At 38.8% G+C, this 16,187-nt stretch overlaps 1 protein-coding gene across 7 annotated transcripts in view; it reads right to left on the bottom strand.

The window, feature by feature from the left end:
• Nucleotides 1-16,187, bottom strand: part of GRB14 (growth factor receptor bound protein 14) — a 127,122-nt gene that overhangs the window by 15,340 nt on the left and 95,595 nt on the right. For 4 of the 7 annotated variants that reach the window (XM_051848580.2, XM_008258679.4, XM_051848582.2 and 1 more), the window contains 5 exons: nt 13,655-13,776; nt 11,375-11,449; nt 8,217-8,354; nt 2,365-2,475; nt 2,077-2,172 (listed from right to left, as the gene is read on the bottom strand). In XM_051848580.2, the coding sequence (XP_051704540.1) occupies nt 2,077-2,172; nt 2,365-2,475; nt 8,217-8,354; nt 11,375-11,449; nt 13,655-13,776 (542 nt within the window). The remainder of the gene's footprint in view (nt 1-2,076; nt 2,173-2,364; nt 2,476-8,216; nt 8,355-11,374; nt 11,450-13,654; nt 13,777-16,187) is intronic. The other 3 variants (XM_051848581.2, XM_070070757.1, XM_070070758.1) reach the window with 1 other exon arrangement.

Below are 16,187 nucleotides of genomic sequence, written 5' to 3'. Positions count from 1 at the left end.
TGGTACAGCAGTTAAACCACAACCTGCAGCACTAGCATCCCCCGTGGGCACTGGTTCGAGTTCCGGCTGTTTCACATCTGATCCAGCTCCCTGCTAATGGTCAGGGAAAGCAGCAGAGAGTGGCCCAAGTATTTGGGTCTCTGCACTCATATGGGAGATCTGGAGGAAGCTCTTGGCTCCTGGCTTCAGTCTGGCCCAGCCCTAGCCATTATAGCAATTTGGGAAATGGATGGAAGAACTCTCTCTCTCTCTGACTCTCCTACTCTCCCTCTCTCTCTCTCTCTCTATGAACACTGCCTTTCAAATATATAAACACTGACTTATCATATCACCAGCAATTATATTTACCCCCGAAATAGAAAACTGATACTCAAACCAGTGCAAGTACACAATATGCTCATAGCCGCAGTTTAACAATAGCCAAATGTTAAACACAACCAAAATGTCCATGAATAGGTAAATGGATAAACAAAGTGTTTATCCAAATAAATATAAATGCATATACATAAAATGGAATATTATACAGCCATGGAAAGGAATGAAGAGTTGAGACAAGCTACATTGTGAGTCAACTGCAAAACATTATACCAAATAAAAGTCAGATACAAAATGTCATATATTCTATGATTCCATTTACATGAAAGATCCAGAACTGGTCAATCCATGGAGACAGAATGCAGACTGGTGGTTGCCAGGTCTCGGGAGGAACTGCTTAGAGTATAAAGCTTCCTTTGGAGGTGATGAAAATGTTTTGGAAAGAGATGAAGGTCATAGTTGCAAATATTTAAAATGCATTAAATGACATGATTTTATGTCATGAAAATTTTATATCAACTAAAAAAATAAAAGAATACAAAATAAATCTTTCCTCTAAACCCGGCATGATAGTTAATAATTCTAATTTTTCTTATTCTGCCCTTTTTTAGGGTGAGTTCTCCCTTTTGCCTAGGATGCTGGTAGAGGCTAACAAATTACAGGAGAGTAAAAAATGCAATAGTAGAAGGAAAAACGTGAACAAATTAAAAGTCAATTAATAAGTTTGTTACATCCCCTTCTTCAGGCTAAATAACATGGTAAGACCCACAGGCTTCACAAGACCCCACTGCTTCTGGTTTTTACTTCTAAATATATCAAAAAGTTAGCTTTTTTAAAAAATAATCTGACTCTTTATGGTAATAAATAGATCATGTATGTAGTATATCTATAATATACATACTCTATACATTGGCAATTTATATATCAGTGCATAGGCATGAATTTTAAAGAGCACTTTGGAAAATGCTGAAGATTCATTTTACACCAAAGATGTTACAGTTATGAATGATGTATTTTTGTTGACTTCAGCAGCAATGATACCAACTATAATGTAGATAAGCACTCTTTGGATTGTAGTTTTTTAATAAAATTTTTTCTCAGTAGTGACTATCAGAGAATTGTCTTAGAAAGGAAACGGTTGACAAATTTTATAAATTTAAAGTTGTGTTAAATTTACTGGTACACAGTTTTCAAAAATAAATACGTGTCCCTTGTACATTCTGGAGGAAATCAATTTTGTGTTTTTACTCATTTCAAAATGCTCACCAACAAACTGTACTTATGAAAGTTGTAGTTTCTACTTAGCACAAAATTAAATGTTTTAAAAGCATTCATAGGGCAATTTGTGCAGTAATTTACATCATACTACTCCAGAGTGAAATTTATAAAACACTTAAATGGATCATAAAACAATTGTATTAAACATAGACAGGTGGTTATATTTTAAACTACACACTTGATCGCTGCCAATGTTTGAAAAATGCCGCCTGCCATGAGCAGGAACCATTTCCTTCAGTTATGCCAGATATGTATGTAATCCTCCCACAAAAATAAAAATCAGAACGTATCTAAAATGGAATATCTATTCCACACATAAAGATCAATTAGGTTATGCCACTCTACTTGGGGGTAGCTACTTTCCTTCTTTCTCATATGCCACACAGATTCACGGTGAGTGTTCTCATCTGGAAATACAGGCGTTTTCCAACTTTTCCGGTACTTGCAGCATGTAACGTAAATCGATGCTTCCGGCAACATTACCTTAAGCAATCGAATGGCAGTCACCCAGCACGTCCTGCTCTGCTCTTCTTCTGCACAGAGCATTTTCAGGTCTCGGGGCCCTCCTGCTTTGTTAGGCTAGAAGGCCACAGCACATTGTTTATCGTTAATGCATATCTCGAAGGTAACACCTGTTGAAATAAAAGTCACTAAAATTTTCCTATATAGAAGAGAAAGCTGTCTCTTTTTGAAAAGAAATTAAAAGAAACTCAAGCTTACCTAAAAGGCTGAGGCTTGCTTTATTCATCTATCAAAATATTAAGCCTGTACCTTAAAGCAGAATCCATAGTGAGTCGGTGCTCCGTGCTTTTTTCTGCCTGTCAGTGACACATATATATCACTACTGCCAAATTCGCTGAAAAACTGCAAATGTCGTGGTTCCTTAAAAATAAAAATACATGTGAGGGTTGAATTGGGTGTATTTTTATAATCTTTATAATTCTATCATATTGCATAGTCTATACCTCAAGCAAAAATTAAAGAATTTTAGCACAGTGTCACAAAAAACAAAGGAAAGACAAACTATGTCACAGTGTCCTTAAATAACCAGGAATTAGAAACAATTTTATGTATTTATGTTGAAAAGTAGAAACTTGTGGCTGGCGCCAAGGCTCATTAGGCTAATCCTCTGCCTGTGGCGCCGAGTACTCCGGGTTCTAGTCCCAGTTGGGGTGCCGGTTCTGTCCTGGTTGCTCCTCTTCCAGTCCAGCTCTCTGCTGTGGCCCGGGAAGGCAACGGAGGATGGCCCAAGTACTTGGGCCCTGCACCCCATGGGAGACCAGGAGGAAGCACCTGGCTCCTGGCTTCGGAATGGTGTAGCTCAGGCCGCAGCGGCCATTAAGGGGTTGAACCAATGGAAGGAAGACCTTTCTCTCTGTCTCTCTCTCTTACTGTCTAACTCTGCCTGTCAAAAAAAAAAAAAAAGAAAGAAAAGTAGAAACTTGTGATTTAACATATATTTTCATTCATTCTTATTTTAAACTTCCTATTCTCTTTAACCTCCATTTCAAAGAATCTGAGAGAAAAGTATAGCAAAGAATGACTTTTAAAAATATTTTCCTTATCCAGGTTTCAAATAATGGTAGTTCAGCAAAGAGATGAAAGTCGGTTTGCACTTCCATGCAAGTTAGAGAAGAAAAAGGAAGGACGAGGATCCATGTTCCTTTGGAAGCCATCTTTCCTTGCATTTGTGAGCTGCACAACACCACACAGGCAGCACTGACAGTTGCCTGAGTGCCTGGCCTTGCGAATAGAAGGGAACCTGTACAAACACTTTCAGAGAAATTATCCGGCAGTGTAATGTACCTGATTTTCAAGATAAAGTGGACTCATGACTTGTTATTTCTTCTCTGGGAAATCCAGGAGATTTAGAGCTGGTCATGGGAAATCACTGGGTCCTATTACTCTGTGATAGGTTAATAACTTGGAGAAGTTCTTCAATCTGGGGTTGAATGCATAATCAACGCTGGCCAAAATGTATTTGTTCTCTAAAACCTTGTTACAATAGTGAGGTCTCGGGCCAGCAGCACCAGCAGCACCTAGGAGCTTGTTAGAAATGCAAAAGTCTCAGGACCCACCCTAGAACTACTGAATCAATATCTGCATTTTTTAACAAGATCCCAGGTGATTCATATGTACTGAAAGTTGAGAAGCAGTGTTCAAAAAAAAAAAAAAAAAAAGTCCACAGACCATTCAGCAATATGAACAACCTATTCAAATCCAGAGAAAGTACCTTGGCATTTACTGGTAGGCTATACTCCATTTCTGATAACTGGTAGGGTAGTAGTTTCTCTGTATATCACTATTGTTAAGTATTTTAATCTAACAAATCACTGTAGTTCCTAACTCCATGGAAAATAAGGCAGAAAAGACAACTGTATAAAAAAGACCCAGTTTAGGTCCTTGGAACAAAGGAGGAAAATGGAGAAATGTATTCTTATTGCCATAGCCTTTCTTTTTTAAGATTTATTTATTTATTTATTTATTTGAAAGGCAGAGTTACAGAGAGGCAGAGGCAGAGGCAGAGGCAGAGAGAGAGAGAGACAGAGAGAGAGAGGTCTTCCATCTGCTGGTTCATTCCCCAGAGGGCCGCAACAGCTGGAGCTGTGCAGATCTGAAGCCAGGAGCCAGGAGCTTCTTCCGGGTTTCATACTCAGGTGCATGTGCCCAAGGACTTGGGCCATCTTCTACAGCTTTCCCAGGCCACAGCAGAGAGCCAGATTGGAAGTGGAGCAGCTGGGACTCAAACCAGTGCCCATATGGGATGCCAATACTGAAGGTGGCAGCCTTACCCGCTACATCACAGCACCAGTCCCTGCCATAGCTGTTAAAGCCTGATTCCTTGACAGAAACGGAATTGTTAGTAAGTGTCTGATTTCTAACAAATGAAATAAAACCATTTCTGTCCACTGATAGGAGGATACTTCAAAAAGTTTGTGAAAAGGTAGAATTAAAAGGCGATTTTATATTGATGCAAATTTTTAAAAAATGTATGCATAGTTTTTTCATAATATGCATTTCCCAGGAGGCTTTTTTTTTTTTTTATTTTTTTTTTTTTTTTTTTTTGACAGGCAGAGTGGACAGTGAGAGAGAGAGACAGAGAGAGAAAGGTCTTCCTTTTGCCGTTGGTTCACCCTCCAATGGCCGCCGCTGCAGCCGGCGCACCGCGCTGATCCTGGCAGGAGCCAGGAGCCAGGTGCTTTTCCTGGTCTCCCATGGGGTGCAGGGCCCAAGCACCTGGGCCATCCTCCACTGCACTCCCTGGCCATAGCAGAGAGCTGGCCTGGAAGAGGGGCAACCGGGACAGAATCCGGCGCCCCAACCGGGACTAGAACCCGGTGTGCCGGCGCCGCAAGGTGGAGGATTAGCCTATTGAGCCACGGCGCCGGCTCCCAGGAGGCTTTTAAAAATCCCTTGTACTGCAGAAGTCAAGACAGCTTAGAAATTTGAATGTGATTAAAAGACAGCTTGAGAGATATTGAAAGGTAGTTAAGAAATATAATTAGTTTCTTCTCTTGATGTATTTCTGTTCTACTACTACAGACCAGAAAGACTTATGGCATGGTGTGCTGGCATTGTTAGCAAAATCTTAGCATGCATTTGTGTCTGGGGTAGGGCGGTGATGGAAAGGAGGGTCCTTACAGGTTCCTCTGTAAATATAGTTCATAGCCACATCTGTAAGAATCATAGCTCCCATACAGCCTGGACGTTTTTAGAAAGTAAACATCAACCAAGACCTCATAGACAAGGAAAGAAAGGGTCTTCTTGCTGGGTAGAAATGGCCTAGTAGTCATTAGATAACCTGCCAACTGTGTATTGAGGCCATAATCATGGAGGGTATGAAGAAAGCTTCATTTGTTTTTCTTTGAGGGGGTATTTAAAATCATTTTCATATGTAGAATATGGAATATGAGTTCATTGATGGAAGGCATATATCTCTTACTATGTTTAAGAGAGCTAAAGTATGGTTCAAGAATATAAATTACATGCTCACAATTCTGCCAAGGGAAAGTCCATTGCAGGAATGAGAGCACGGATCTAGGAGAGGAATGAGGACCACTTTTGTATAATAGGTGGCAGTGGAAGGAAGTGAAGGGTGAAACAGAAATATGATGGGCGGCTTTACAAAAAAGGAGGGGGTGGCATTGTGGGACAGTGAGTTAAGCCACTGCCTGAATTACCAGCATCCCATATGAGCACCAGTTCAAGTCCTGGATGCTTCATTTCCAATCCAGCTCCCTGCTCATGTGCCTGGGAAAGCAGAAGAAGATGGCCCATGTGCTTGGGCCCCTGCACCCATGTGGGGGACTCATGAAGCTCTTGAGTCCTGGCCTTGGCCTGGCCCAGCGCAGGCCATTGCAGCCATTTGGGGAGTGAACCAGCAGATGGAAGACCTCTCTCTCTCTCTCTATTCTCCCTCTCTCTGTAATTCTGCCTTTCAAATAAATAAAATAAATATTTTAAAAAATTATGGGCAGTGGATTTTAATGAGAAAGTGTTCAAGAATAAGAGTTTATGAGTTTAAGAGATATTATCACAGCTTACAGTGAAGAAACACTGAAATGAGAATAAGACAAGCATGATTTAGGGATTCAAAAGCCATCTTGCTCTGATGTTAAAATTAAAAAATGATACAGCACGTATTTATTTTTAAAACAGTTCATATGTTATCCATATATTAGAAGCACCCTGAGAAACAGTAACTTCATTAAAATAATTAACAGTATAAAACCTTAATATAAAAATGGATATTCACCCTAATATTTATCATAGAAAATTCTGCAAATTAGGTTGAATATTCAAGAAACATTAAATACACCTGTATGATGGAACACTAGTAGCCAAATTATATGTGCTAGAAGCATTTCTTCAAGACAACTGGTTATTAAATTAGTAACATGGTTCCATGAAATACTATACCTGAAGGAAACACACACACCATGTGCATATCCATGCAAAAAACAGCAACAAAAGAATATTGTATATAAGAGAAAGGAGGAAGCTATGCAACCATAGTTTGGGGACAATGGAAAAGAGTCAAGTATCACTCCTTTATGGCCCCACATCCCCTTTCAGGACCATTAACCAAATATCTGATTCTCGATCATTAGCTATGCTCTGAGTATTTCCATTTAGATGCTTCACCCTGGATTACTGGAATAGTCATAGCATTAGTGCCTCTAATCAACTTTCTTTCTCTCTCTCTCTCTCTCCCCCCCCCCCCCCTCTTTCTCCCCTTCTCTGTCTCTTTCTCTTCCCCAAACTTCTCTGCCTACCTTGGTCCCACCCTATCAATCTGTCTCTCCTTGATATTTTAAAGTTCCATATGGTCATATAAATCTTTTTAAAAGACTTTTATTTATTTGAAAGACAGAATTACAGAGGGAAAGAAGAGAGATAGAGAGAGATCTTTCATTTGTTGGTTCACTCCCCAAATAGTCACAAGAGCTGGGCTGGACCAGGCTGAGGCAAGGAGCTAGGAACTCCATTTGGTTCTATCATGTGATTGCAGGAGGGGTCCAAGGACTTGGGCCATGTTACACTGCATTCCCAGGTGCATTAGCAAGGAGCTGACACTGGAAGTGGGGCAGCCAGGATTTGAACCAGTTCCCATAGCCTATATGGATTAGCAGATGTAGACTAGATAAATAGAAACATAGTGCTGAGCACTGTGGAACACACAAATGTGTTTGATTATGTGTATGCAAGCAGAAACCTGCACATACATATGTAGTAACCCTGTGCCAGGTGCATATACACAATCACACAGATAAACACATCCATCCCTCATCAAAAAATCATAACTTTCTTGAGGATTTACAATCTCGTAAGGAGACAAAATAATATAGAAAATGACTACAGAGCACTAATGACTTAGTTGAGTGTTACTAATTGATCATCAGAAGTTCAAAAGTGGTCAAGATAAGTCATCTGGCCTGAGGGAAAAAGAAGAAAGGGCACAAACTCTGTCAGGCCTGTGTAGCTAGGATAAGGTGAAAGAAGGAAGCTTGTGGTGGGGGGAAGGAGCAATAGATGTGGGACTGAAACAAAGCATCCAGATCCCAACAGAGGCTACGCTCAGCAACAGAAGGCCCAAAAACAGCGTCAGCTCTGCCTTGCTCAACTATAATGACTATAGCACATGTTTTCCTACTTGTCCATTTCTACCTAACAATAGAAAAAAACAAAATGACCCAAACTTTTAACTCCATGCTTAGGTGTCATCATTACCCCATTTACAGCTATCTATGCTCTCAAACAAAATAACATTAAAAAATGCTGCATCTTCCACTACAAGTCAATGAGGATTTATAATAGTTACTACTGGCATTAAATAACCACACTTAGAATTTCTCCACATCTGAACACATGCATTCTTCAAAGCCATATTATTTCCTATACTCTGGACCTATTATCCACAATTTCACTGATGAACAAGATGCAGCCCCCCAAAAAAAGTCCTAAATAAAGCTGAGTAGTTAAAATTCAAATAGATTTTGTAAAATGTTTGAAATCCCCTAAAAACTACCAACTCTCCATATCAATTAATAGAATAAAATAAAGTTTGTTTTAAATTTACAGCTAATATACCATTCATAACACTCACTGCTTTTTCAATTTACCTTTGATGTCCCTTTAGTAGAAAAATATAAACCAGATCTTCTCAGAAGGAAGTAAATTTTTTTCCAGGACTTCTTTCCCTGTTCTTTCGCATGTAAGAAGCCATGGATTTCAGGATATGTAGTTGAACTCAGAAACATCTGGAAGAAAATCAGGTACTTATACTATTATTGAGTCCATGATGCTTTAGCTTTATACTAATCATGTTAGAATTTCAAGTATAAATATGTAAAATCAAGCAGCATCAATACCATTACAGAAATCACAATATATATACAACAGAAATACATTTTTCAAAAACCTAAAACAAATTCCAAAGGAAAACATGTACACAAAATGTACATTCTTTGCAATCACTACTTAGGCAACCACCAAAATTATAAGCTCTTTTAATCACCATACAAAATGTTGGTCACATCTAGGGAGTTATTAAGTCCTGCTACTTTTCACCATTTTTCATGGTTTGCTCTTTGGTTACAGGTTTACTAAACAACTTCATTATGATACAATCATTATGACCACAATCCTAACTTGGATGGTTAAGCAGGAAGTTGAGCCAAGTTCACCTCCTTGACGACACTGAAGTAAATACTCTCTTCTTTATCTCCTGTGGTTGGATAGGGCACCTTTTGTTTTCCAAAGAGGACTGAAACAATACACCCATCCCACATGTTCCTTTACAAAGTGATCTTGCCACTGAACCATGGAGAGGTGTAGTATGATTCTAAACCCTGTGTGTTTGGGCAAGCCTGGCGTTGCTTTCACCAATAGGATATGGTGGAAGTGATACTATCTAGATGTAGTACTTTTTTTTTTTTCTTGACAGGCAGAGTGGACAGTGAGAGAGAGAGAGACAGAGAGAAAGATCTTCCTTTTGCCGTTGGTTCACCCTCCAATGGCTGCCACAGCCGGCGCGCTGCGGCTGGTGCACCACACTGATCCGATGGCAGGAGCCAGGTGCTTCTCCTGGTCTCCCATGGGGTGCAGGGCCCAAGCACTTGGGCCATCCTCCACTGCACTCCCTGGCCACAGCAGAGAGCTGTCCTGGAAGAGGGGCAACCGGGACAGAATCCGGCACCCCGACGGGGACTAGAACCAGGGGTGCCGGCACCGCAGGCGGAAGATTAGCCTATTGAGCCGTGGCGCCGGCTTAGATGTAGTACTTATTTATCCTGATAGTGTCCATGGATGATTCTTGGAAGTCTGCTGTCACGTAAGAAATGTGACTCACCCCAGGGGTGAGTAGTAAAAGGGAAAAGTCCTGGGGTTTGAGACACCATGTGAAGAAAGAGAAAAAGAGAGGCTCAGGAGCCCTGAGGCCTATGTAAAGAAAACACTATCTTAGAACAGGATTCCCAATGCCCAGCCATTGATGCAACAGGACTCAGAAATGACCCACCCAGCTCAACGGTTCCCAGATTCCTGCCTCTCAGAACTGGTGGCAAAATGTGAATGGGCACTTTAAGTCATTGAGAGTTGAAATCGCTTCTCACACAGGAGTAATTAAGTGAGACAGTGGGCATGTGTTGGTCAGGAACACAAGAATGAAAATGCTAGGAGTCTAGAGTGGCTGTGTTTGGCGTCTTCAGAAAGACAGTGGGAATGCATTAGTGTCTTACTGAAAGAAGGAAATAGAAAAGCCTATGAATAAACAAATGCAAAATGGAAAAACTGGAAGAGAAATTATTACTAAAACAATGTAACATACTTTAAAAGGCTACTCAGGGAAATGCTGATAGTAGATATTTACGTTTTTTAAAGTAAATTATTAAATTTTTTTAAATTTAATGAGCCACAGATATTAATTAATTGACATGCAAAACAGGCAAGTAGGTTTTCTAGTTTGAGTACTTTCCAAGTTATTAAACCAAACCAATTAAATTTTAAAAAGAGAGTCATAGAGGTCACACTAGAAAAAGAAGAAACCTTTTAAAAAGTGGAAACATTGCCTCAGTGGAGAGAAGAGGTCAGGGGCACAGGCAAGGCTCTCTGATTCCAAAGCCTGCCATTTCTCTTGTTTTTATAATTTAACATTAAAGCAATATAACCATATTATAGGAGATTTGGGAAAGGAGGCAGAAAAATAGTATTCCAAGCCACCACAGTGTGGTACTATACTAGGAAGGCATCTAGAGGGTTGAGATCTGGGGTTCAGGGCACAGTTGCTTACCCATTCACCCTATATTCTGCAGGGGTACCTCTGAGAACCCAGCTGTACATAGCAGCAGCTTTTAGAAAAAATCTCTTGGGACAAATCACATTTCTAAGAATAGTCTGAGGAGTGAATATTAAATAAAACCTATTAAAAAGCTAACAGAAAACAAATCTGTGATAGACATACCTACTTAAAAAAGTCATACATATATTGGAAATATTAAACATTGCCTTCATTAAGATCAGAGTATATTGGGCTGAAAACGAGGTGCCCAAGGTTTCACTCAAACAGCAACTTTATAGAAACATTATTTAGTAGCAACCTGTGAAAAACAACTACAGAGCTTATGATGTAAAATCTACTAGTCAGTCAGAATAAAATAAATACCTGACATTGTTCTTTTATTGTAAAGACTGCAAGTTATAAAATGACCATCACAAACCACTCACTGCCCATTTGGAATAAATGAGCCCAACAGACATAAAAAGATATTCTTTGACTAGAAAATTAATATTTTAATCCAGCTTAGAATTTTATACAATTAAATGCAAGGATTTCAATCACAACTATAAACAAGTACAAGAAACCCATATATGCAATATATCTTTTTCTCCTATAATGCTCAGTATTTTAAACCTAAGTAGGATTGAGTATGATTATGAAAGTTAACACTAAAGTACACGAGCTGAAATGTTACAGGGGATTTTTATTTTTCTAGAGGCTAACATCTTAACACAAATCACCGAGTAAAACTCTCAAGTTTTCTTTCATTACACATGTTATAAAATGTGTAAAAGCATTTGACAATTGGCCAAAATTAGGAAAAAGGACATTGTTATAGGGTTTCACCGACTTAGAGAAATTTTCATCCAGGTAGTTTTTCCTGCAGCAAAATGTGATCACTTAAGGTATTACGTTCCAAAATCTGGGGAGGTATAAATATGGACCTCAAAATTTCCCGTTATTTTATTATTTCTTACATATTTTAGTGAAAATATATTTTACCTGTAAAATCTGTGTGGGGGAAATTTCACCATTGGTTTCAGTTGCAAAAGACACCATATGCTCTGGAAAAAAATACTGACGAAAAGATACAGGTTAAATTATCCCCAAACCCACTTCAGGAAAGTCAGCATGACTGACCAATATAGTAGTCTAAAGCAGAAGTCCTTCAAGCCAGTCTAAAATTCATTCACAGTGCTTTTGAAAAACCCATCCCTGGACTCACTCTCTGGCATCTTACTGAGAAGGTCTGGAATTGAGGCCAAATGTCAGTGAACACCCCCAGATGCTGCTGCCGCAGGAAGTTCCACACCAGTGCGCTCACATGGACAATGTGCTTGCACCCACATCTCTAACTAAATCCTGCCATGGTCCTCCCACTTACTAAGACACTGTAACCCTGCTTTACAAAGGGCCAGAGGTATGCCACGATCTTAGCCCACCATATAGAAGAACGAATACTTAAACTGGGCAAGGGAGCTAAGAGTCCAGTCCTTTTCACCTATAGTTTTTTCAAACTTGTTTAATCATAAAACTCACCCAGGGCAATTGTTTAAAATAGGAATCCCCCAGCCCTCATTCCTGAAGGTTCTGATTCAGCAGGTCTGGGCAGGTCCTGTGTTTTCAATAAGCACTGGGACTCCCATAAGTAAATTTTATGGCCAGACAAGTTTGGGAAAATATATTCTAGTATTCTTCCTTTAGGAAAGAGGTTTTCAATAGCTTTTCTACTAACATTTTGGTCTAAAACTTCTGTGTTGCAGAAGGTTGTTCTGTGCATTATAGTGTGGTTAGTGGCATTCCTATTTCCATCTATGAAGGCCCCTTCCCAAACTGTGGCAGCCACAAACGTCTCCAGACACTGACAAATCCTCCCTCAGTTGAGAAACACTGTTTGGGGTCTTCAAAGTGAATGTCCAGCCTTGTTTAAATAAAAAAATAAATAAAGTCAAAAGTGGGCACTAAACCATATTTCTTTAAATATTACTTTTAAGTTCTTGCTTTTAATAAAGACTCAAAAGAAGATGCTTTCTCTTTAAATTGCAACTCTATTTAATTTTTATTAGAACTCCCATTTTCTTTGTCAAAGATCAGCCCATTATGTTTCTATTTATAGGTTAAAATAAAGGAGAGCCTACAAGGTCTGCCAGGGTTTGAAAATATTCTATTATGGTGCATATTATATATTTTTCATAAAGCATCATTTCAATCCAATTATCCAAAACTTAGTGTAAAAATATACTACAGTTGCAGAGACAAAAACAATTTAAAATAATGAGCCCAGAGGCAATTCTGACTCCTCTAGATTCTAGTCTTCATTAGAATGTGACATATGTTTATTTTCTTTTAAAGAGAACTGTAATGAAAGGAATATTTACTTGATAATGTACTGGTCTTTATCTTATTTCCACTTAGCTTGGAAATTATTGCACTGAAAACAAAATAATTTGAAACAGCAAGATCCCTGTCAATCTCAAATATCTGGCTAAATTATAGCAGTCTAAACAATCACCAGTCTGTTTTTATTTTACAAAGTTTTTCATTTAAATTTCCTAAGTTCTATGAAAAGTTTTAAAATACATGGGCAGGTGCCGTGGAGTGGCAGATAAAATTGCTGCCTACAATACCAACATCCCATATGGACGCTGGTTTGAGTCCTGGCTGCTCCACTTCCAATCCAGCTCTCTGCTGTGGCCTGGGAAAGCAGTAGAAGATGGCCCAAGTCCTTGGGCCCCTGCACCCGCAAGTGAGACCCAGAAGAATCTCCTGGCTCTTGGCCTTGGATCTGTGCAGCTCTGGCCATTGCAGTCATCTGGGAAATGAACCGATGGAAGACCTCTCTCTCTCTCTCTTCTCTCTCTCTGCCTCTCTTAACTCTGCCTTTAAATAAATAAACATATCTTTTAAAAAAGAAAGAAAAGTATTAAAAATGATTTTTAATCTTCTCAAAGACCTATAATAATCCATTTCTAAAATGTTATTTTTTTAAAAAAAGAAGCAATGATTCCCCAACACTGGTTTTCTTTGTACTTTCAAAGGAACCATATTTGTCTCAATTCAGACTTTGCCAGCATGGCTAAAAAAAATTCCTGAATTTCTGCCTATCATATTAACTAATTATTGTTCAAATAGAGAGAAATATGAGTATAATTTCAAAGAAACCAGAATCATTACCTATAATTTAGTAAATAGGACCCTATTTTATTTAAAATGATTCTCTTCTTTGCATGGGATTTCACTGATTCATCTATTTTCCATAAGTGTTAATGAGATTTTACTTACCATTGGATTTTTAAAGAATTCATATTTGGCATAATTTTTTCGAAAGAATAACTTATTTTCTTCTTCCATGCCCCAGTTGGATAGCACTTCGGTCACTAGCTCATGGTCTTCTATTATTCTTTCTGAAAAGAATAATTCAGTGAGTATGTTGACAGATACATAGACAGAAAAACACACACAAAAGGGGCTTCAAAAAGTTCGTGGCAAAATGGAATTAAAAATAATACAAAGTTTCCTTTGAACATCTAAAATTTCATTCATATATATATATATATCTATACAAATATTCCAATACAAACATGTAAAATATATATGTATATTTAGTCAACAAAAAATTCAATCAAATTCTGAAATATCCAATTTTGAATTAGTAATATTGATGGTTAATACCAAATAGACTCTCATCTGAAAGGAAAAGTACATTAAAACATCATAGCACAATGCATTTTTTGTCAATTCTCAATTTCTTTTGGTTACTCTGCAAATTGCAATTTAAGTTTGACAACAAGCCTGCAGTAAATATATGGGAGCTATTCTTTTCCTCTAACTCATCATGGTGTCAAAATTAAAATATTTGTTTCAAGGTTGACTGATTCACCTCATTAAGGGATGAAGAATTTTGACAGGTTCAATATGCATTTGAAACTCCTATCCTGGATAGCTGAAAAAAAGAATGGATGCTTCAAAAGGAAAACTGTAACAAAGGCAGAAACAGTTTTATAAGGAACACAATTTCTGTGGCACTTTACACTTTTAAAACTAATATTAAGGGAAATATATTTTGTATTAACAATGAAAATAATTAGGTACGGTGGGAAGACATTTAAATGAATTAAGCAAGGCTAGCTTTAAAGAGGTGAAAAAGAACATACTAAGTTTTAATAGGAACTATGATGATGTTCATAGCAGTACTATTTGCAATAAACCTAAAGTGGAAATTATCTAAGTGCCTATTGACATGGAAATGAATAAACTGCATAAAAAGCTCACAGTGGAATATATACTACAACAACCCACAACAGTATGGGTGAATTTCACAAATATAATATTAAAGGAAAGAATTCAGATGCAAATAGTACATAATGTGTGAATCCTCTTACATAAGATTCAAAACAGGGACACTTAACCTATGGTGCTAAAAATCAGGGTCAAAGAGACACTGGGTAAGTGGAGGCATAAAGGGAACTTCTAGTGTGAGGGTGATATTTTAGCTCTTAATGTGGGTGTTGGATACCCAAGCATAGATAATATCTGAGAATTCATCAAGTTGTCTATATATGTTTTGCTCAACTTTTGTGGTATGAAGTATGTCATACTTCAGCAACACATTAAAAAAAAAAAAACCTGTGCAATGTACAAGAGGAAATGGGGAATAACCAAATAAGGAATATGGAAATTTTCTGCATTTTTAGTGTCTCTAGGACCTTTCTGAAAAGTATCTGTGTCTCAGAAATTCAACACTTGGTAATGATCTGTGACCTCCAACCCCCAAACCCTTGAAAGTAATGTCATACTTAAAAAGAAGCTTATTCATCTGGAAGGAAGTTCTTGTAGGAGTGCTCAATGAATATGGATGAGTGTGAGCTCAGTGTGCAGGAACACTTGGGCTTCTGTTCCTAAGTCTAATCGTTCCTTTTCTGTCTCATGGACTGGCTCCCCTCACTCCTCTCCTAAGCCTCAGTCCTTGGCTCAGCTCTTTCCATCTTTTCTCTTAACGACTTCAATCTCTTCTTTTCAGCCATTACACCTGGTGAGTTTTCGATGTGAAATCCCTGTCTGCAACTGCTTTCACTCTGGCTCCATCCCTAACTTCAAGATTCTCTACCACCTGAGTTTGTCTCACACCAACATCAGTAAATAGTAAAACAGAATTCCCTTATGAGAGGCAGCCAATCCATTTCTAAGTATACACTCAAAAAGGTTGAATGAGATACCTGTAAAGCTCTGCTCACAGTGGCATTATTTGCGATAGGAAAACTTGGAAGCAACCCGAGTATCTATAGTGTATGAATAACAAAATGCACACATACAATGGACTATGCAGCCTTAAAATGAAATGCAGTTCTGACATGTGCTGCAGTATGGATAAACTTTAAAGATAATATGCAGGCCGGCGCCGCAGCTCACTTGGCTAATCCTCCGCCTTGCGATGCCGGCATACCGGGTTCTAGTCCCGGTCAGGGCGCCGGTTTCTGTCCCGGTTGCCCCTCTTCCAGGCCAGCTCTCTGCTGTGGCCAGGGAGTGCAGTGGAGGATGGCCCAAGTGCTTGGGCCCTGCACCCCATGGGAGACCAGGAGAAGCACCTGGCTCCTGCCATTGGATCAGCGCGGTTGCACCGGCCGCAGCGCGCCAGCCACGGCGGCCATTGGAGGGTGAACCAACGGCAAAGGAAGACCTTTCTCTCTGTCTCTCTCTCTCTCACTGTCCACTCTGCCTGTCAAAAAAATAAAAAAAAAAAAGATAATATGCAAGTAAATAAGGCAGATACAAAGGACAAATACTGAATGATTGCACTTATTTGGGGTATTTCGAA

Source organism: Oryctolagus cuniculus, chromosome 3 (genome assembly GCF_964237555.1).
Source record: "Oryctolagus cuniculus chromosome 3, mOryCun1.1, whole genome shotgun sequence".
Taxonomy (NCBI): domain Eukaryota; kingdom Metazoa; phylum Chordata; class Mammalia; order Lagomorpha; family Leporidae; genus Oryctolagus; species Oryctolagus cuniculus.
This window is presented reverse-complemented; position numbering and strand designations above follow the sequence as displayed.